Source organism: Sesamum indicum, linkage group LG10 (genome assembly GCF_026168435.1).
Source record: "Sesamum indicum cultivar Baizhima isolate 11 linkage group LG10, ASM2616843v1, whole genome shotgun sequence".
Classification (NCBI taxonomy): Eukaryota; Viridiplantae; Streptophyta; class Magnoliopsida; order Lamiales; family Pedaliaceae; genus Sesamum; species Sesamum indicum.
Window position 1 is genome coordinate 589631 of NC_142666.1, and position 22752 is coordinate 612382.

At 33.6% G+C, this 22752-nt stretch overlaps 4 protein-coding genes and 2 pseudogenes across 5 annotated transcripts; 2 read left to right on the forward strand and 4 right to left on the reverse strand.

The window, feature by feature from the left end:
- Window positions 1-192: 192 nt before the first annotated feature.
- On the reverse strand, window positions 193-743 carry LOC148785164 (auxin-responsive protein SAUR19-like). The gene has a single exon (XM_088886179.1). The coding sequence runs from the start codon at window positions 640-642 to the stop codon at window positions 364-366; it is 279 nt and encodes a 92-aa protein (XP_088742305.1). The 5' UTR covers window positions 643-743; the 3' UTR covers window positions 193-363.
- Window positions 744-1229: 486 nt separating this feature from the next.
- Window positions 1230-1913, reverse strand: LOC148785165 (auxin-induced protein 15A-like; annotated as a pseudogene).
- Window positions 1914-2050: 137 nt separating this feature from the next.
- LOC148785166 (indole-3-acetic acid-induced protein ARG7 pseudogene) lies at window positions 2051-2580 on the reverse strand (annotated as a pseudogene).
- Window positions 2581-7215: 4635 nt separating this feature from the next.
- On the forward strand, window positions 7216-10912 carry LOC105172949 (uncharacterized). Of its 2 annotated transcripts, none has more exons than XM_011094570.3 (5): window positions 7216-7708; window positions 9404-9700; window positions 9782-9997; window positions 10230-10358; window positions 10444-10912. In XM_011094570.3, the coding sequence occupies exons 1-5, from the start codon at window positions 7439-7441 to the stop codon at window positions 10651-10653; spliced, it is 1122 nt and encodes a 373-aa protein (XP_011092872.2). In that variant the 5' UTR covers window positions 7216-7438; the 3' UTR covers window positions 10654-10912. The 2 variants fall into 2 exon arrangements, with proteins under 2 accessions (XP_011092872.2, XP_020552698.1); XM_020697039.2 differs by lacking the exon at window positions 7216-7708 and adding an exon at window positions 7736-7891.
- A 640-nt stretch (window positions 10913-11552) lies between these two features.
- Window positions 11553-12951, reverse strand: LOC105172945 (aquaporin PIP1-1). Its single transcript, XM_011094569.3, has 3 exons — window positions 12781-12951; window positions 12607-12700; window positions 11553-12519 (listed from the first exon to the last, which is right to left on the reverse strand). Exons 1-3 carry the CDS (start codon window positions 12948-12950, stop codon window positions 11722-11724), a joined length of 1062 nt encoding a protein of 353 aa, XP_011092871.2. The 5' UTR covers window position 12951; the 3' UTR covers window positions 11553-11721.
- Window positions 12952-19107: 6156 nt separating this feature from the next.
- On the forward strand, window positions 19108-22655 carry LOC105172944 (5'-methylthioadenosine nucleosidase). The gene is made up of 8 exons (XM_011094568.3): window positions 19108-19413; window positions 19522-19585; window positions 20082-20173; window positions 20628-20734; window positions 20928-21002; window positions 21333-21407; window positions 21725-21817; window positions 22178-22655. Exons 1-8 carry the CDS (start codon window positions 19323-19325, stop codon window positions 22373-22375), a joined length of 795 nt encoding a protein of 264 aa, XP_011092870.1. The 5' UTR covers window positions 19108-19322; the 3' UTR covers window positions 22376-22655.
- Window positions 22656-22752: the final 97 nt, after the last annotated feature.

The window sequence follows — 22752 nt, forward strand, 5'->3', positions numbered from 1 at the left end:
TATGTCAAGTGTAATATATTTATTATGTAATTGGTGTACAGTTTAAAAAAAACGACAAATCACATTACAACATTTGCTTTGTAATTGATTTGGTTTGTCATACCTAACTCAATAAGAATTTCCTCAATATATCTTTGTTTTAGCGTGTAACTTAAAGTACACGGAAATTAAAACAAGAAAATGCAACAAAACTAGTGTCCAAGTAGACAACTGCTTTTGCATCTGAAAATGGCTTAACAAGCACAAGTTTGATGAATATATACAAACTATCTTCTATATATGTGTAAAAAGAAATTTGTACAATTACTAGCTCTATACAAAATTGTACTCCTCTGGGAAAAAACAAAAAAAAAAGCAGTACTATCATCTTCTGGCTAAACGAGACGAGAGATTGATGAATACATCCTCGCTGCATGGAATAGTGAGGCCACCCATTGGATGGTGGAACCCAAATTCTTCTTCGGTTTGAATTAGCAAATCTTGAAACAAAGGGTCGTTCAAGAACGACAATGGAACGACAAACCGCTTCATTTCACTTTCCCCAACGTAAACAGCAAAATGACCCTTTGGAACATCGCTTCCTGCTGAGGATGATCGTTTTCCAGCTGATAAAGACCGTCTAAGCATCTCACAAATAGCCATGCTTTTGCTCTAGTACGACTTGCTGAAATTGAAGGGGAGAGTTTTATGTGTAAAGTGAGGTTAACTCGAGGACTTATTGCTGGTTGTGAGTTCATAGTGTTTTGCATGTACGTATATATAGCTGAATGAATGTGTCATTGTCGTCTCCTTCAAAATCTGGACATGAGTGGCTGAGAATTGAGTGGATTTGTGGTGGCTGGGGAAGTTTGAGAAACATAAGCACATGACGAAGCACATGGAGTTGTCTTCGTATCAACACAAATGATTTTAATGCAATGAGGTGAAACATTTGGTATGTGCAGAACATTTTTCCAACCAACTCCAGCAGCAGAGCCCTCAAAGGACCCCCTCTGTAGGTCAATCAGATAACGATATCTGCTGCCTTCTTACACCTGAAATATGCTATATTCTATGTACTTGTCTTCGGCTGAAGATGATTGGTAGCAACATCAGCCGACCAAATTTATCTGGTGGTCTGCTACTCCATCAAGCCACTTGAATCAAGAAGGAAACAGACACTTTTGGTTATTGGTTCAGCTAAAATCAATATATCTTCATAATATAGTTTTACATTTTTGTGTCGAATATCAGCTGACGATGAATCAAACAGGAAATCAAGATCACTAAATGCGAAGCATGAAGTGGCTGCAGATATTGACTGCCCATGAAATCATTGGAACTGTAATTGTTAGTTATATGGATTGACAGGAAAAGGGCCTTTCTGAATTTTGAAGTTAATTACCTTTCACTGGAAGAAATACATCCAATCACATAGCAGATACAATAGAAACAGGCAAAGACATGCAGTAGCTTTGTTGTTCACTCAGTTTAATCCATCAGAAGAGGATGCGAATGCTTACAAATACCAATTGTATGATAAGTGATGATCATTCGTCTTGAATCCTTGCCAAGTATTTTGGTTGTTTATGGTTTTGTGTATGGCCAAAGCAGAGGTGAGACTGAAGAGTGTATCTTCGCTGCATGGTATGGTGAGGCCACCCATTGGATGATGGAACCCAAATTCTTCTTTGGCTTGACTTAGCAAATCTTGAAATGAAGGGTGGTTCAAGAACGACAATGGCACGACAAAGCGCATCACTTCACTTTCCCCAACATAAATAGCAGAATTGCCCTTTGGAACATTGGTTCCAGACGAAGCTGATCTTTTTTTTTTCGGCTGATAAAGGCCATCTAAGCATCAAACCAACGGCCATGGTCGTAGTGTAGTCAATCTTGCATCTGTACAAGGTGGAATGAAGAAAACGAGGAAATTTCTATGAAAAACAATTGAAACTTGAATTTTTTAAGGCAAATACCAAACCAGCAGCAACTTCAATATACACTCAGTTTAATCCATTAGAAGTGGATTACGATAGTCTGTCGAAGACAGAATAGGGCAATGTGCGGAGACCTGGAGATTGTTAGAATCCTTAAAAATTAGAAGAAAAATGTTACAAAAATATGTTCCTCAAATGTATACAGCTATTATAAATCTATACAGTGACTTGTCCAGAGAGACATTTGTTTTCCTACATAAATATTACTCTGAAACTGATCAAATGCATCATCTTCTGCTCAGGCTAGAGGTGATATCAACGAATAAAACCTCACTGCAGGGGATGGTGAGGCCGCCCATTGGATGATCAATCCCAAATTCTTCTTCAGCTTGTAAGATACTGGAATCGACAAGCGCTTCTTCTTGCTCTCCCCAACATAAACAGCAAAGTGCCCTTTTCGAACATCAGTTCTTGATGAACGCCATCTCTTTTCTGAGGATAGAGACCGTCTAAGCATCCGTTGAACGGCCATCGTTGTGAAGGGATAGAACTCGTGGGATGTTATGTGAAGCAAGTGAAAGCTGAGTTTTATGAGACGACTTTGCTCGTTGGTTATGAGTACACGGAATTAGATCACACACATATACATAGATGAATCCTCAGAGTCTATATATATAGTAAGCACATCAGGAATCACATGGATTGTCTCTCAATTATCCCAACATTTTAAAACATCATTATCTCATAGGACCCTTCTGAATTAGATCAGGTAATGATATGTTATACCTCTCCTTCACACCTAAAAGGCTAAATCCTTACAAATTTCCTTGTCCCTACATATGCTGTTCTCATGTCTGGAACAGACATTAGGTGGGTATAAGCACAAGTGACTAACAATGTCAGCCCACAATAGTTTTATATTTTGAGGTTGCCTGGAAAGTTTGTTATGCATTATGTCAAACAACAAGTCCCACATACCAAATGTGCTGTGCCCTGACATGCATGCGCCAAAATGATACAACATAGATGAAAATTTTTCCGAATTACTCAATTTTTATTGTACTTGCATTTTGACTCCTGTTTTCCTTAATCCTTTTCCTAAAAGAAACACCCCCTTTTGATTGGATTTGATCCATCCCTTCGGTTGATTGTCTACTACTGAAAATACACAATGCTAAAAACATTCTTTCGCTTTTCTATTGCGAATCATGAGTTGATAATGTTTCTGCTGAAAAATTACAATTTACACCCCATAACTTATCTCATTTGTTTTTTTCGTCCCATTATCTTACGACTCAACAGATTTAGGCCCACAAATTCATAAAAGTTGCAATTTATGTCCTATTAACCATTTCTGTTTAAATTGTTTATGGGAGGAGTTGTCGTTTCAAGACTTGTTATAAAAGGAGCAAATCGTATTTTTTGTCCCATATATTAGGGCATTTTTTCAATTTAGTTCAATTTTTTATGATTTTCTCGCGTTGAATCCCATAAGTTAAAATTATATTTAATATTAATCCTCACGTGCATTTTCCGTCCAATAATTAACAAAAAATGCTATCTACTTTGTTAATTATTGGAAGAAAAATACACGTGAGGACTAGTTGGCATATATGTTAAACGATTGCATCATCTAAAAATTTAATATGTTAGAGACGAAAATCGTTTAATATTAATATTTTAATATATAATTGTCATAATTTAATTTGACAATAAGGATATATATTTGTGTTGCATTTATTCATTATATAAAAAAGACGTTTTATTGATTAGTTACTAAGTTATTTTGAAATCAGTAAATTCAATCCATAAAAATAATCTGATTGATTGTTTATAAAAGTGCTTGAAGTTATTTTTTCTTGCTATTAATTAATAATATGAATGTACAAATCAATCATAAATTATATTGTTACATACTTTACCAAATAGTAAACAAAATTCAAAATTATCCTCTCACTGAAATTATACATTTTTATAATACTTCACAATATTTTTACTTGGGACAAACATTAAATATTTAATTTTAAAATAAAATCCAACATCTTATATAAACACTAATTAATAATATTTTTGTATAATATGTTTGGAAGTGGTATAAAAATCAGAGGTAAATTAAAAAGAAATGATGGGTTGAATTAAGGTGATGTGATGACAGAAGCATAGAGAGCACAAAGGAAGGAGATGCAGACTATTTGCATTTTCATCATCTGTGCTCTCTATCTTCTGTCAACAAATTCACTACTCACCACTGCCTCTAATTCTTCAACAACGGGTCGGGTTTTATTCGATCAAATATTTGGACCCGATCCATATATATATATATATATATATAAATTCAAATACTCGCTTCATAACCTGCAGGACTAACATAATGTTTCAAAACGTGCATGAAAGAATAATATTATTGAAAAAAAAAAAACTCTTTCAAACTCATAAATTTATATCATGTGCAACTTTTTAATTTTTAAAATATTGTTTGTATCATTATTTCAATGTATGGAACTATCAAATTTTTTATGCATTATATGTGAGTATAAATGACACATTTGTTCATATATATATATATATGAAAGTATACACATGACAGAAAACGATAAAAAAGTATTTGAGAAATCGAATCTGGATCGAATCAATTCCCAAAACCAAGATTCGAATTAAACCCAGACCCATTATCATTCCTGCATACCATGACTGTACCCCTATATATATATGCAGAAAAGATCAAAATTGTACTTTAGGAAGATCAAATTGATCCTGTAGTGAGAGAGAGAGAGAGAGAGAGAGAAAAGAAGAGGGAAAAGATGTGTATAATGATGAGGAAGTGATGGAGTGGTATTTATAGAGGAAGGAAAGCAAAAGAAGAAATGATAATGATGAGAATGGATGGTTCTGTTATGGAAAAAGTAAAAGTACAAGTAATAGTATTGGTGTGCAGTGCAGGATTGTACCATATGAGCTTTGTAACAACTTCTCACGGGTTGAATCAAGTCAAGCACCACTACTGTATACAGCTAATTGCAACTCAAATCCACTACTCTACCTACCTACCCTTTTCTTTTCTGCTTTAATGCCATTTTTACTATGTTTTAAGCCAAACCAGCAACAAGAATAATTTCTCAAAAATAACCAAATACCTCCTATTACGTGTTTTTGTGAGTCATACGTGCTCTCTCTCTTTTTTTTTAAATTTAGAATACTTATACCCTTATTTAAAAATTATTGAATCTTGATTTCGATTTAATGTTCAAATTTAATTAATAAATTAATTATATAATTTTTATCTGATTCGAATCAACAACTTAAATTTAAATACATAATTATTAAATTTAAGTATATATATACTTGCTATATATGTATATATATAGAGAGAGAGACAGAAAGAGAGGGGGGAGGGGAGGAGAAGGCAGCAACGATGGCGCGAGGAGAGGGCGATGGGGCAGTAGGGCATGAGGGGAGTGGCCAGAGCGGCGGTGGTCCGATAGTGAAGTTGAACAAGAAAATGAAAAGATATATATATATTATTTTTATAAATAATATATATATTAATATATTAAATATAAATATAATAATATTTCTATTAATTAAAAATAATATCCAATGCAGAAAGAGTGCGTGTAGTGCATTTTTGGGCTTAAAAAAATATTTTGTAACACAATAGGAGATAAATTATTAATTTTTTTTTCACATTTTTCTTAACACATGAGAAAATTGGGTTTTCCCTTTTAATTTGTTACACACGCATTCACCATGAATGCATATATATCTATATATAATTCATAATTCCATACACCCAATTCAACCCCCATATAACTCATGAATTTGACCGATTTAAAACTCTCATTGTCCTAAAAAGAAAAGGAAATAATTCTCCAAGATAATTAAAATTAGCAGTACTATTTAGTACTTGACTGATTTAAACAGAAGGCTGACAAAAACTAAAATTCACTTTAAGAAATAAACAAAAATATTAATTTTGGGATTTGATTTGTTAGAAGGGAAAAAAAAAAAACATATACATAATTCTATATATAAATATCTAGAAACAAAATTAGGGGCCAGAGTTAGAATTTTGGAAAACAAAAGGCACTAGACGGACTAAAGACAAGCAATCTTATAATTGATGTACAATTACCTTTTAATTTGGCTAAATCTGAATCGATTATATGATTAGTATAATACACTTACTTTTTAATTGATATACAATTAAAAAAAAGTGATCAATCAAATGTCAAGTATATTATACTTGTTATGTGATTAATTTGATTCCACAAAATTTAATTTTGATAAACAAAAAAAATAATGTCATTCGATGTACTTCATCTCCTGAACTATATGTGGCAAAAATTGATGCATACAAATTTATCTTCTTTATTGCTATCTATGCATAACATTAATGAAGAAAGTGTTTTTTTAATCTAAATCATCTTATAAGTTCTTATACACGTTGCAGTTAAGCAACACCATAAAATATTAAATGGACTGAGTGAAGGTTCAAAAGATTTTGAACCCAAAGAAGTTTGCACTTCGATGTTTAAATTAGTAATAATTTTAACAAATATCGAGTCAAAAATATATAGAATGTCTATTAATAGACTAAATAAATTGACGATGGACTAGTGGAATGCCATGAAAATGGAGAATTAACGTGTTAGTAAGCTAAGTGGAGTGGTTAACTGAAATTGTTACCTTTGACCTATTTAAGTTTTTATTTATAAGTGCTAAACGAGACAATTTAAGAGTTGGTTGGATATGATCGGGTGTATAGGATTCTAGGGCAAGCCTATTTTTATGGGATAATATTAGTTTATTTGTAAGTCTTGTTATTCATGTCCCATGCGAGCAAGAATGTAATCTGTCGAAATCAACTGAAAAGGAGGAATTTTGTTACTTCCTAGTCTTATCCTGAAATTTCAGCTAACGTGTTTATCTCCTATTGACGTGTCTTTGGGTGGATGTGTCACTAGAGGTGGAAGTACTACAAACGTGTCGGATGAATTGGTTGGACTTCCAATAGACTGAAAATAGGTCTGGTTTGGGTCGATTTTATCAATAGATCTAAGTTGGAGTTAATGTGGTATTTTGTTTGTCGGGCTTTGTGGACCTTTTACACATCAATTTTACTTTAATTGAGTTTGGATTCTTTGATTAATTGGACTCAACAATTTCATTGGGCCTTGAAAATTTAATACTTGTCGATTTGTATCAAACTTCTATATATGTTGTGATCTTATTTTAGAAATAAAATCTTAAAGATATATACATTAAATAAAAATATGGAGAGATGATATATTAAATTTCCTAAACTCATCCCCTCTCTCACAACTCACGCACTGTCTCACTCTATAGAATTCCGCAGGAACGATCACGAAAAAGACCAGGAAGCCAAAGAAAGCCCTCCTCACATATACTCACAAGAATCACGTAAAAGAAGGGAAACCCGAAAACCTTTTCCAATATTTGCATTAATTAAAGAAAAAGTTGAGGTTGGGGGGTGCGGATTTTGGGTTATCTTATCTGGCATGAACAAGAACAGTAGTGGGAAAATGATGGAGAAAAGTAGTAGTAGTAGTAGTAGTGATAAGGTGATGGACGGTTCAGATATAACGCAGTTGGTTGAGAACGAGAAAGTTTTTAGCAATTTTGTGGATCATAAATTTCAAGAACTTGACACCGACTGTGACGGGAAGCTCTCTGTCAAAGAGTTGCAACCTGCTGTGGCGGATATAGGCGCTGCTCTTGGCTTGCCTGCTCAGGGCACTAACCCTGAATCTGATTACATTTATACTGAGGTTTCTTGCTGTCCCTTTCCATCTTTCTTCTCTTTTTCTGGCTCTACAAACAACCGTAAGTGTGTGTGCTTTCCCTCTTGCTGGGGTGGGTTTGGGATAGTATGCGTGCATATGTTTGGCCAGCCAAGATGCAAGATTTATAACCAAGTCTATTTGCAGCTGTGTATGTGGACATTGCATATGGTTGGTATGCAAAGATTCAAGTTTTATGAAGTATATTTGTTGCTTTGTATATGTGAATAGCATAGTGTTTTGCCCTTCTCTTTCTTGTTTTCTCCCCTGTTTCCCTTTTCCAGTGTTGTTTTCGTGGTGTTAATGCTGACGGGTCCTTGTAGGTGCTGATTCTTGGTTCTGGTTCTATTTGTTAGAATCCTGTTTTAAGCTTACAAAATTGTAATCTTGGTGTATTTAGCAATGCCTAGTCCTTTTGTATACCCTTGTTTTTCTAGATTAGTTCTTGTGTTTGTAATGTAGATTGCAAGTACATGTAATGTTTGGATTCAGGAAGTCTGTGGCAAATTTGGTGCGCAAAGCAATGAGGAATGAGATGTTTCCACAGCCTTCCAACCATATAGTGCTTTTCGAAATTTTACTTTAAAAGAAAGAACTTGGAGAGATTTTCCTATAACAGCATACATTTCGTGATCTGCTATTTCTGCATTTTCATTCATGGAGTACCACAATTTTGAAGAAAAAAGGTGGTTCTTTACTAACTTTTATCTTCTAAATTCTAAGTCTAGGCCTTCTGAGAGGAACTTATGGTATAGGGAACGCCAATGTTATGTTCACCTGAATGAAAGTGTTGGCATGTGTGATCAAATTCTTCCCGTATATTATTATTCTTGCATATGTTGCAATCTTAATTAATTAAGCTGAGTTAGTTACATATTTATCTGTGTGCTTGTTTGTCCGTAGTTCTGGCATCCGTCTTGAAATTATGTGATCTCATTTCATGGACTTGCGAGTCTCAAAGCACATAGGTGTTGTTTTCTGGAAATCTGTAAGAGCTGTTGAGTATGTTTATTTATTTTGTTGTGGCACTAAGTTCTTTTTTCTTTGAGCTATTATAGTTGCATTAATTAGTAATTTAGGGAAGACAAATGCTCGGAGTCCTATGAGATATATCTAACTAGTTTCAGAAATGTCTAAAACCATTGATCTTGATTCAAGGGTCAATTTTGGAGGGCATAGCTTTTGAGTTAAATCTTTCGTCATACTATGACTTTGGGTATGCAAAATCCGACAGAAAATTCTGCAGTAACTATGATTTTCAATATGTCGGTGGGACTAAAATGAAAAGTATGTGCTGAAAGGGATAGGGAGGTTGTCAAAGAAGCCTTTTTGGGCCAGAACAGAAGGCTTGATGGGGACATTGCAACTTCGTGCTTAATTTACAATGTGTAATTCTAAGGAAAAGGGCAAAATAAAAGTGTCTTGCTTTAGACAAAACCGAAAGTACAAACCCACTACTAATAATGTTAGAAATAGCAAGATTCTTTTATAAATTTTATGTTCAAACAAAAACACATGAATAGTTCATAGATATCCAAGATTGTGATCATCTGTGGGAAGTGAATGGGTAAGATGCTGATAGCAATTTCTCATGAGCTATTTTCAGGACTAATTTGTTCTGGCATTAATGTTCAGTACTGCTTTTTCAAAGAACTAAAGCGTGCGACTTGTGATATCATCCAGGTTCTTAATGAATTTACCCACGGTAAACTACAGAAAATAAGCAAGCCTGAATTTAAAGAGGTTCTATCAGATTTTCTACTGGGAATGGCAGCTGGTCTAAAACGAGACCCTGTTGTGATTCTTCGGATCGATGGCGAAGATCTCCATGAGTTTGTCGAGAGTCTGACTTTTGAACCGGAGACGCTTTCTATATTTTCAGAGATTGGATTGCCCAATGGATCCCTCAAAGACTACATCATTAAGGCTTTCGAGAAACTTACAGTTGAGCATGGGATGCCTCCTGCCACAGATCCTTGGGTAATATCCTTGCTTTAACTATTTATTCTAGTTCGACATTTTCCTTAAAATTCATCGAGCAAGGGCTTCCTTCTTCTGTAGGTTATGAGTAATGTTGTGGAACCAGCACTAGAATGCCTTGGGGATGCCCTTCAGCAGCCCATATCACAGGATACATTTTTGGTTGCATTCAAGAAAGCTGCAAAAAGTATAGTGCAGCTTCTCAAGGAACAACCGGCTATTGTTGCTCACAGTCAGAATACTTTTGATGGGAGCTGTATTAAGAAGCTGTTGTCTAACAAATTTGAGTTGGATAAGGTTAGTAACACTGCTTAACTCAGGCCTATAATCTGCATGGATTCAAACTTTTGCCTTTGCCTAATTCTCGATAAATTGTAGTTGAATTTGCTCCCATCCCACCCTTCTTTAACACTGGGTTACTAGTGGATTTGAGGGGCAAAATTCATCTTCACTTCTCGGTTTTAGTACAATAATTTTCATTCTTATCCAAATTGTTGCGATCTTACCATCTTGCACATTATGTGTGCAGGCAATGGATTCTGCCTTACGAGGTATACCCAGAGAGCGACACGGGACAATATCAAAGGAATATTTGGGAGTGGCACTTGATTCGTTGGCCGCGTCTGCTGACTTACCTCCACTTGGTGCCATTGATCAGGTACTTCTCGTAATATTGCTAAATCTATGATGTGATCCTCTTTTATTAAGATGGTGAATTTGGGTACCGATTATGCACTGTACAGATGGATGATATTATGAACGAAGCTCTTAAAATGGTCGGTGTCGGTGACGGGAAAGTGGTGAAGGAAGATGAGTTCAAGAAGTTGTTAACAGAAGTTCTTGGGAGCATCATGCTGCAGTTGGAAGGCAACTCGGTTTCAGTGTCGACAAATTCAATTGTGCACGAGCCGGTCCCTTCATCCTCCACACTCCTGCAGCCGTCATCACCCTAGCTAGGAGAGCAGAGAAATAATGGAAGCATAACAAGAATAACTGCGGCAGATGTATATGTAGCAGATGGTTGCTAACCTAAGTAATTACTAGACTGCAAGTTTCTTGCAGCTTGGCAGAGAGGTGTACGCTTGTAAGTAACTAATGCTGAGTTAATGATAATTGTGTCTTAATTCAGCATGTTGAGCTTGCCAGTTAACTTTGATCTTTCAAACAATGCTGCTTATGGTATTCTATTTAATATATATACTTACGCATCAATATGCGCACAACCCGGCCCGGAACTGAATTAACCCAATAAATTGGCCAGATCCACTGGGGACAGTGCTGGTCCTTGGACTAGCCCTGCCCATTGGCTCAAGACGACTGGGCCAACTTGCTCAGTTATTTTTTTTTTAATAACTCATGATATATAAAAATTATTTTAAGTTGATTATTCTAATAAATTTTTTTATACTTTTGAAACTTTAACACATTTAGTACATTTTCATTAATCTTTGTTTATTTTCTTTCCAAAGTTTATTTTAAATTCTTTTTGAATTTGTTATTATCTAAGTTTATTATTATAAATTTGTTAGTCAAATTATTATTTAAGTTCATTTATAACCTTAATTTTGTTATAATTTTTTTATAGAATTTAATTTATTATTTATTTATTTCATAAGATAACCATAAATTTAAATAATTGTTTAAAAGACATCTTAATTTCATAACAAAAAAAAATTAAATAATAGTGGCCCGATCTTGAGTCAGTTTTTTCGAATTGATCCGTGAGGTCCTGAGCCAATTCAGTCCACTGTGCAACTTAACTTACGCACATAAAATATCTTATTAGTTAAATATATAAACGATCTGAATTGTATACATAGCATCTATATATTAAATAAAATAAGAGATATGATTTGGCATTAATTTGATGTGTTTGATTGAAAACAAATCTCATTTAGGAGATTAATTAAGATACATACAGTAAAATTTGTTGGTTACAACATATTACTCATTGATGCATAAAGCAGTAAAGAGGTTTGAGCAAAGAAAGCAAGAAATTCCTACACACTCTCATCCTCTTTTCACTTAACTCCAAACATGACCTTAACAACGTTGTAGAAATCATGGTCATAGGCTTTGGACCTGTGATGCTGTCTAGGTATGATCTTTGTGTACAAATAGAACGCAACGCAAGCAATAGCAGGCCCAGCCCAAAACACCCAGTGCCCATCCCACAGATGGCCACCTCTAACGATCGCCGGCCCAATACACCTCGCTGGGTTCATGCCCGCCCCGACATAGCCCTTTTGAGCCGTGACCGTGGACGAGACGAACACGAGAAGCCCCAACACCACCCCGACGATACTGAAAACAAGAACGTGTCCCAATTGCTTGGCTTGTCTGTGATCATACGCCATCCATATCGACGCGAAGAGGAAAATAAAGCTACAAATGATCTCGAGCCAGAAGGCTTGGGCCGTCTCGAGGCCGATCATGATAGGGCCATCTGGGCCTGGCGCCACAACTGTTATCGTACAACCGCCGAGTGAAAAATTCTGCTCGATTGCGCTACTCACTACCGCTTTCAGAGCTAGTGCACCTAGAATTGCTCCTGCACACTGAGCAACTATGTAAACCAGCGCGCGCGACATGGAGATTAGGCCCACCAGCGCCGCGGAGAAGGAGATTATGGGGTTGATGTGTCCCCCGGAGACGGGGTGCACTGCAAGAAGCAGGATTGTAATAATAACAGCAGCCAGAACAGATAGTACGAGATTCGGCATTTTGATGTCAGACTCGAATGTCGAGATGACAATCGTGTCTAACATGAACACTAGAACCGCAGTTCCAAGAAGCTCTCCCACCGATGCTCGATAAACCTAGTTTGCATCGACACAGGAAGATCATATAAAACATGATTATTGAGTAGTAAACATGATTGAGTGTTCCTAATTGTTTGTTCTTACATCTAAAGTGAGAAATTCATCCAAGCCCAGAACATCAGTTAGTGTAGGAGAGAGTTGTCCTTTATTTTCTTGATCAACCGTCCAATTCTTAGTTCTGCAAGAAACAGCAGAATTCGTAACAAAGATGATCAGTGTGTATGCATATAGTCAGGCAGAAACAGGAAAAGAACTTGCCGAGGTGGAGTAGAGGGGAGAGGTTGAATCTTGGTTCCGACAGTTTGGCTTTCTTCATCATCCACAGCATGTAATTGCTGCCCACTACTGTTAGAAGCCATGCTTTCAATCAATTTCTTGTTTTTAAAGCTGATCACTTCTGACTTTGCATTGCGCTGCTGCCTGCCCATATACATAGATATATATATATATATATACACTTTTGTACAGGGGAAAGCGACTGATTGAATTTTCTATTATAATTCATGTTACATTTTCTATTTCATTTTACATACATACTTTTCGTGTATAAACATGAAATCACCAATTCTATCTAATTCTAGGCTCCGTGTATACGAGAAATCAAATAGAAATTGCAATAGAAAATCCAATTCGAGAAAGGAAACAAGAGTCGAGAGTAATTTGATCACTAAATATTAAATAGGGATAATTATATCTACATTTTCTGATCTGTAGTCTATTTATATAAATTTACAAAAATCATTTTTATTTTTTTTTAAATTACGCATACATCCTCATAAAAATGTCAACAATATTACACAAATTATATCTATTTTTTATTGTCAGAGATAATTTCTGTAATTATAAAAAAAATAAAGATATTTTGTGCAAACAAACTATAAACTAAATGTAATTATCCAATTAAATATTGATCACCAACAAGAAAGGAGATTGAGTTGGATATTAATGGGTGTCTCTCCTCACTCCTACTTAATGTGTACACATCTGACTCTCTTCTGACCTTTCTCTCTTTCCCAAAATAATAACAATAATAATTATTACCAGTACCCTACCTCTTAATTAATGTATTCAAGATTCATAATAATTATCCTCTTTTTTTGGTTTTCCATGACTTTTTCCTCTCTACTACTACCATTTATTTATATTTACTCATTACATAATTAACTTTTTGTACGAAATACATTTATTTTTCTTAATCGATTAAAGTTTAGGTCGAATTAAACCTAATTTTCTTTTGCCAAAACTCATTTACACTACTAGCCAACGACCTCAGTTGTCAAAGTTTGTATTTTGATGAGGTTCGAGTTCGTGACTTTTAAATATATGTGCATGTTTTATGGTAAATTACATTTTGTTATTTGAACTGTGACTGTTTTTTTATCATTTAATTTTTTTTTGTATTAACTTACAATTTAACTTTATAAAATTTTGCACTTTGTCATTTATAACTGATTTTCAATCAAGTTTTTTGTAAAAAAAAAAAATCACATGCAATATAATGTGATATTTAAGAATTATATGATGTGATATTTTTCAAATATGCATAGCATGTGATGTTTTTTCAACAGAAAAAAAAATAATAAAAAAAAGGTCATATATAGTAAAGTGCGAATTTCACAAAGTTGAAATGGTAAGTTAACACAAATAAAAAGTTTCAATCCCAAAAAGTGTAAAAAACGAACATAGTTCATATGATAAAAATATAATTTACCCTATGCTTTATTTGTGTACAATAGACGGATCGAATTTTCTATTATAAATCATGTTACATTCTCTATTCAATATAACATAAACGCCCACGTCTATAAAATCTTCTCTAAAATAAAATCAATGACATAATTCTTATACCATAGTGTGTGTATATATATTACATGAAATAGAAAATGCAATAGAATTTGGTGATGTAGATATTGTTAATATTCCCTTCAAAGTAATGCAACTTAATTTTGGCAAAGTTGAAGTTAGAAATTTATTTCTTGGAGAATTTTCCAATGTAATAAAGTGATAGCCTATGCATGCAGTTCCAAAATGCCTCTAAATTAGGCAAACAAGATGCTCTACACCTAACTTATTCAATTCATGCCATATGAGAGGTGATCCATTTTCCCATCTATTTCTCAACATGGAACTTTTGTTATCTCTACTAAATTAATTAGGCTAAACTACCTCTCTTTTTCTTTTTGTTTCTTCAACTAATTAATTGCATAATATAAATTTACCTGATTCGTGTGGAGTACAAAAAATAGAAAAGCAGTGGTGGCATTCAACAGTCTTATGAAGAAGGATTACATAAGAGTCGACTGCATAATGGTCTTTATTTATATATTATGTTTTCAGATCAATCGATTATGATTATGATCGTAATTGCTTGTGTTTTCATCTCATCTCAATGAGAACAAAACGAAACGGAACGGGTTTGGTTGGGATGATATTTTGTTTTGAGTAAGTGATGGGATTTGAAATATAATTGATGTGATGTGTAAAATGTGCTAAGTCAGAATAAAAATGTAATGATTATGATGATGTGATATGTTTTTCTTGAGACCAATAATTTTCTTTTGGGATGAAATTATTCCGAGTAAATTGCATGTATGGTCCCTATACTTAAAGTCAAATTTTGATTTCGGTTCTTAAACATTTTAAGGTGCTATTTTTGTTCATAAGCCTCCCAAAAAGTTGGTCAGATTAAAGTTAATGGAGTTGTTCAAATGGAGATTTTGTTGTCAGAAATTATGCAATTCGATTGAAATAAAAGGATATTTGCAGCAAATTTTTTTCAAAAATATAAATCTAAATTACCAAAGAAAAAACTGGTTATTGTTTATACGTTTGGGGCTATAGCATGTGGTGCTTTATTGAGAAAGATGTTGCATTTTTACATGCTTAGAGTACAAGTTTCTTAGATGAATTTAGATCCTTATTAATTTATGATTGTCATGTGTACTGCACGTGCTTAGGTAATGTACTTATATTAATTATTTAACCAAAAATTCAGAAAATAAGATCATATATTGATATTAGTCAATGAGTTCAATGCATATTTTTTATTTTATTTTTATCATATATAAATGGAATTTGAAGATTCGATTTTGATCACTTAAACTATGATTTCATTTCCGTTCTTGCAAGTCTCTATCTCGAAAAAAGTTTGAGTAATCTTAGACCATAAACTTCAATTAATATTTAATATCTTGGACCATATGTGGGACATATTTAAATTAAATTTGAACAGTTGGGAAGAATTAGAACTCCGATCGATTTGATTAAAAAATAATAAAAAAATATTGATATATCAAGTTATTTGAGCTCGACTAGTATTTAGCAATATGCATAACTCGTCTGTCGATTTACTAGAAATACGTAAAAGGCAAATAGCCCCCTTGTGAAAAATAAACTATCATTTTACCTCCCTCAATGTTTAAAAAATGTGCAAAATACCCCCTTCAACGACTTGTGTTGTGCACGGACGATTTTTTTTTTAATTTTTATCTTTATTCCACAACTGTTGGATCTTATTTAATATAAATCCATGGTTCATATTTTATTTTTAGTAATCTGCAGTCCGAATCAAATGTTACTTAAATCTATGCCTAATAGTTGAAATTTATTTTCACATATATACTTTATATATAAATTTAAAAATATCAAAACTACAAACAATTTAAACGAGGTCTAACAGTTTATAACTAAGAGTATAATAATCATTTTTATAGCTAAAAATTAAACGAAACCTCACCTAAGGCGCGTGATGACACCACCTGCATGAAGGTCCATTCTGACATTTTACATAAATTGAAGGAGGTAAATTAGTATTTTTTTTTTTTACAATAAGATTATTTATCTATTTTTTATATCATAAATAGATAGATTGCAATTCAGCCCGACCCATAAAATATAATTTTATTTTGATGGTTGTCAAAATATTCAAAGGGCCAAATTAACAACCCTATCACTTGTGGTACTCTTATGATGGTGGACACTTCTTTTCAACTTGTATTATCAATTGGTTGAGCTAATAATAATTCAAGTCTCAACATATGATCAACTACATTTTCAAGCTCATCATCTCATCCTAAATCATTAAAATTAAATTATTTTTTAGGGTTTCATAAATGAATTTAGCTAGATCCTACATACATCATTACATTATAAATATTAATTAATGACCAATAATCAACTAATCAATATTTTAATAACAAATCCACGTCTTATAATCAAAATAGACAAATACATTCGAGAATATCGAATTTTTAGTCGAGTTTGCTATTATTATTATTTTTAAGGTAAATTACAGCAATAGTCTTTGGAATTTGATATATTACGAAAGTTCTCTCATTATTTGGGATATTATAAATACCCCCTCAAACGAAAAATAACTATGCAGCCTTTAGAAAGTGAGGTGAACATTACTACGTAACTCTTGTTAAATTTTAAAAAAATAAAAAAGTATCTAAAAAAATGTAAAAAAAAAAGATGGGTAAAATAAATAATTTACAAGAAATATTAGTTTATAAAAATATTTTTAAAATTTTTTAAAAAGTATTATCATTCCTGATTCAAAAGAGTATTTGATCAGTTCACCAAAAAAATTAGATAAAAACATAACGAAGGCTAACGGAATGAACTCGATATTAGACGAACATTAAAACCAAAGGAGTATCTGTAATCTTCAAATAATGAGGGGGTATTCGTAATTATGAAAAGTTTTATGGGAGGTGGCTATAGTTTACCTTTATTTTTAATTTGAATGCCTCAAAATTATGTAAATTAAAATTTAATGATCATAATCTAATATTCTTAATTTATATAGTGTAAGAAATAATTAATTATCTTGATATATGTATCCAAGTCTTGAACTTTTTGTCTCACACACCACCCACTAAAAATCATTTATGTCCATCTATTAAAAAATAAATAAAATCATTTATGTCCATCTATTAAAAAATAAATAAAATCATTTATGTCCATCTATTAAAAAATAAATAAAATCATTTATGTCCATCTATCAAAAAATAAATAAAATCATTTATGTCCAGTTATGTGTGCAAAAAAGTCAACTCCACGAGGGTATGTGGGGAGAATGGGGAAGTGGCTCATAAATGAGGAAATATCCAATCTCTTCTCTTCCATGATTCTTCACTCTGATATGTCACTCCATTCCATCCACATTGTGATGCCCTTTATTTCAAGGCAAGAGCTTTTGGGGCTTCTATTGCATTTTTCTTTTAATAATTATCTAATTACTATTTCAAATATAAATTTTTTAAAAAAAAGTTATTTTCTTAATTTCATATTCAAATCAGTATTAAAATCTATTTTGTGCAACTATAACAACTTTTGCTTGCATAGCAAAAAGTTCTAAGAAAATCGAGTTTTTTGTGAACATTGAGAGTATTTGAAAAGTATTATATAAAACGTTTAAAAAAAAGTTGAGGTTTGCAAGAAAAAATTATTATCGTAATAATTTATTTGCAAAATTATCGATATACTTGCATCACATCGATTGTAGATGAAGAGTTTAAACAACTTATAAACTTTAAAACCCCTTCCCTCTGAACGCATAAAAAAATAAAGTTACAAGACTCATGGAGTCGAATCAGATACCTCGTCTAATGCAACATAGATTACCTCACATGCTTCATTATTTAGCTTTGTATGTGGGAAATAGGCTATTTGCCTGTCCCAAGACTCCTTATTTGTGGGGTTGATGATGATGTTACGCATCCCACATTAATTATAAATAAAAATTTTAAATATCTTATAAATCTCAAAATGTCATTCTCCAGACATATTTGTTTTTCTGAAACAAATCCATAAGATTAATGTAGTCAAAGTGGAGAACAAAAACAAATTAGTGTCCATGACCTTGAAAAAGGGGGAAGTACACATACCTAAAATGGGGAAGTATTGGAGGAGCAAATTCGGGCTTAAGACAAAAATGTCACTCGTTTACGGTCCATTTGTAATAAAATTTTAGGTGGAGAGCCTTTCATAGATATTGGGCCAGCAGTTAGAAAGCCCATAAAAGACCAGTCCATAAAGGCCCATAACTAAGAATTCATCTACATGACGACACACCTTGATTTCAGATCATCTTACTATTTGTTTTATATGACTTGAAAAGTATCTTACCCTTTAATTATTATAGCCCTCTTTATAAAAATACCTCAATTATTTTTTGTATAATTTTTTTGAGATTTAAAGCATATTTTAAATATGAATAAATTATATAAATCAACATACCATATTAAAAAAATAAATATAAAATTAAATATATTAGTTATTATAAATTGAAAGGTAATTCTAAATTAGAAAAAATTAATAGAGTAGTCAAAATCGTCATTTTATGCTTACGACACCTCTTTTTGTATTTTTTTTTTAAATAATAGTAAGTACATATTTAATATTGTAATGATAATACATTGTATTTTGACTAAAACTCTGGAAAATATACAAAACCTAAATTCCAAACAGATATCGAGTGGGCATTTGCGGAGAGCAGAAGTGGGTCCCGCATAGTCAAAAGTTTGGAACTTGCCGCGGCATGATTGATTTAACAGTACACCAATCTCGATCTCTTCAGTGTGCGGACCTCCAGTTGCTTCCAGTTTGACCTAAAGTCGCGAGGCTAACCCTTGCTCGAGGGTCAAAAAACTCTTAAAGTTAAAAAGTGTTCCTCCTCTTTTATCAACCACGGTGACAGGGGTGGTGTGGTGGCTGATTTTGTTAGATATTTCAGCGCAGGGAAAGGAAAGGGACGGAAACGAAAGGAATTGGTGGTGAGGTAGGAGAAACGATCAATGGCGCCACCTCACGACGACAAAGCGGCGGCGGAAGTCAACGATGATTCAACGCCTAAACGCCCCATTTCCAATGTTCTCTTCATCATCGGTACTCCTTTCCTCTTTCTTTTTTTTATATTTTTTTTATTTTTCTCTGTTTTGGATTTTGACGAATATATGCTGATTTTGGACGTTTGGTTTTTGTGCGTCTGACTAGCTATGCAAACCGAGGCGTCACCTCTAGTGAATAAGTTTCAGCTCGTCGAAGAGCCTGAATCCGTGTATGCTTCTCTTTCTAAGTTTCTGTGATTATTTTTCGTTTTTGGAAAAAGAATTTGCTGATTTATGGTTGAAGAGAACTTGTTGGTTTTATTTTTTATTGGTTATAATTGCTGAAAATGACTTGTTTTATAGCCTACAGTGAGGATAAAAGTCCAGGTATTTATTGGATATGGAATGATAAATCAATATGTTGGTTCGTCTTATTATTTTCTTTTTGGTGCAAATTTATTCTATTATTAATATGTATATGTTTCTTCACTTGTTCTGAGATGAATGACAATGAACTTGCTGTTAGTACTATTAACCGTTGGATGGCTGTTTTCTGAATGGAATTCTAAAGGACTTAGTGATTTATTTAACTTGAGAGATTGGACAAGTTTGCTTTATACTGGAATCTAAATGGGGGCAGCATCAGCTTTGTTTTGATCTATGTTATTCCTTCACCTTTTAGTTTCATGTGAACTTGTGTATTGAGTATCTTGACTGTTTGTACAGGTTCCCAAAGGGGGTTCCATGGGTGAGGTACTACGGTAAATATAAAGATTTGAACATCAACATTGTTTGTCCTGGAAAAGACAAAATATTGGGTTTGTCCTTTTCTTACTCCTTGCTGTTTAGTGCACGTATTGGCTTTCTTTGCAGGGTTAGGTATAGTTTATGGTTATTATTGCTTTGTCAGTTTTGCATAATTATTGAGTTTGTATTGACATCCCATGTAATCATAATATGTGGTGTGCCTCTGCTTCATAATGTGTTAGGAAGAGCGCAGTTACTCATTGAATTATGCAATTTCTACTGGCATTACTATTTGGGCCACATGCATATCATCACGCAGAGACACACTAACATTAACACTCTATGATGGATAAAACTGATACATGTGTGAAATGTGTCAAACTAAAATTAACTTGGCAATGAATTGTGTGATGCACTTGGCAGTTTAAGTAATCTGTTACTGTTGTTGCAGCAAGACATCATCTGATCTGATATACAGTCTTTAATTTTCCAGCTACTGAGTTAGTGAATTATTTTCTTCAACAGGGGTTGACAGCGTAGGCACAGTTTCTGCATCTCTTCTGACTTATGCTTCTATTCAAGCATTGCAGCCAGACCTTATAATAAATGCAGGAACTGCTGGTGGATTCAAGGTTTCACAATCTCAACTATAATGTTTTCATGTTTCTTTCTCCGAATCTGATCTTCTTTCAATTCAACTATAATGAGTGGTAGATTGAGTTATCATAGGACTAAAATTGGTATGCCTCTCATTTGGATGCAAAATCACCACTTTGCTTATAGAATACAAGGACTCCTTGGTATTGATTATCTGCCATTGACCAGGCAAAAGGTGCTTCCATAGGTGATGTATTTCTGGCATCAGATATTGCTTTCCATGACAGAAGGATTCCTATCCCTGTAAGTCCTTTTCTATGTTCACTTTTTTCCTCGACTTCTTTTAATTGTTTATATGAACAAAGTAGATGCTATGGAGCAGCAAAAAAGAACCAAAAATGAAAATTTATTTCTCTTCATGACTCATAGAATAAATCCTGTATCACTGATAGCTGTAAGATCCATTGTTTTTGCATATAATTGTATTACAATTTAGAAGAAATCAGCAGTCTTCTGATAGGATGGAGTGTCCTGTCAAGTAGTTTAGATTAGACACCTCTTTGTTCTGCTGGTACAAACTATATGATTCACTCATATTTCTTCAGCTTCATGTGTCTCTATTTTGATCTGCAGGTATTTGACCTGTATGGTGTTGGCTCGCGTCAAGCATTTTCCACCCCGAATCTTGCAAAGGAGCTAAACTTAAAGGTCGCTTCTCTTCCATAAACTGTTTATAAGATCAGGCAGGACATTGAGTGGCTGTTCCCCTTTTTCCCCCTTCTTTTGTGTATGTGCACGCATGTTTGAAATTGGGTTTGTATCTATAATTATATGGCAAGGTGTTCCATCATAATCTCAGTGACTTTCTTTGCATAACGAATATGATGTACGATAGATAGGTGCTGCAGTCATTTTAGCCATGCATGTATTTTGTTGGTGTTCATTCACAATTTAATATGTCAAGACATAGTGTGTTTTATTAAATGAGTACTAGTATATCTAACTTTTGTTATTGTATGATTTAGGTCGGCAAATTGTCTACTGGTGATTCTTTGGATATGTGCCCACAAGATGAAGCTGCCATTGTTGCAAATGATGCAACTGTCAAAGACATGGAGGTAGATGACCGAGCTTATCATAATGTCTGAAACAATATAAATGTTGTGGCTCTGCATGTGATCAGCTGTCTCTTAATTTCCGCTCATGCTTTCATGTGGATTTTCTAAATTTCCATAAGAAGCTAAGCTATAGTCTCAGGTGCTTTGTGAATGTGAAATCAACCTTGTATTTTATAAAACATAGGCAAAGGTAGGCAGTATTCTGAAAATGTGAAGTGGTGATGTCAACGGAGTGAGAAAGGTACTGATACAGTGAGCACTAGTTTTTGAAACTCAAGTAATTTGGCTTGCTAAATTGTAGTTGCTAAGAATACTCATGAACTTTGTTTTGATTGGTGCCCTTTGATTTTCGTTTATCAGGGAGCCGCTATTGCTTATGTGGCACATCTCTTGGAAGTCCCTGCAATATTTTTAAAAGCTGTGACTGATATTATCGATGGTGACAAGCCTACGGCTGAGGAGTTTCTGCAAAATTTGGCAGCGGTCACTGCTGCACTTGATCTAGCAGCAGCCCAAGTTGTTGATTTTATCAATGGAAAGAGTTGCTCAGAACTATAATTCTCCTCAGTTCGAGCGTACCTCTGGAACAATACCATGAACTTCTTGAAATATCCTAGTTAAATGATAGTAATGTCTTTCTTCTTTTTATTTTTTTTTTAATATTTCTAGAGATCATAACGTCATAGTAGTATAAAGCCACATATCTGAAGAATTTATTATTGATGGCAATGTATTTTGTTTGCACATCAGTGTGTACTTGCTACCTTGTTGAAACATTTGGAGATCACTCTGTCATTGGAGCTCCTATTTCTATTCCATCATTTGTACTTTTACCTAATGAACCTGCTCTACCTTGATATATGACTACATTGACATATGAGAACTATTGTTCATTTTGAGATAAATTGTGGATCATCATCTCTTCAAATTCTAGA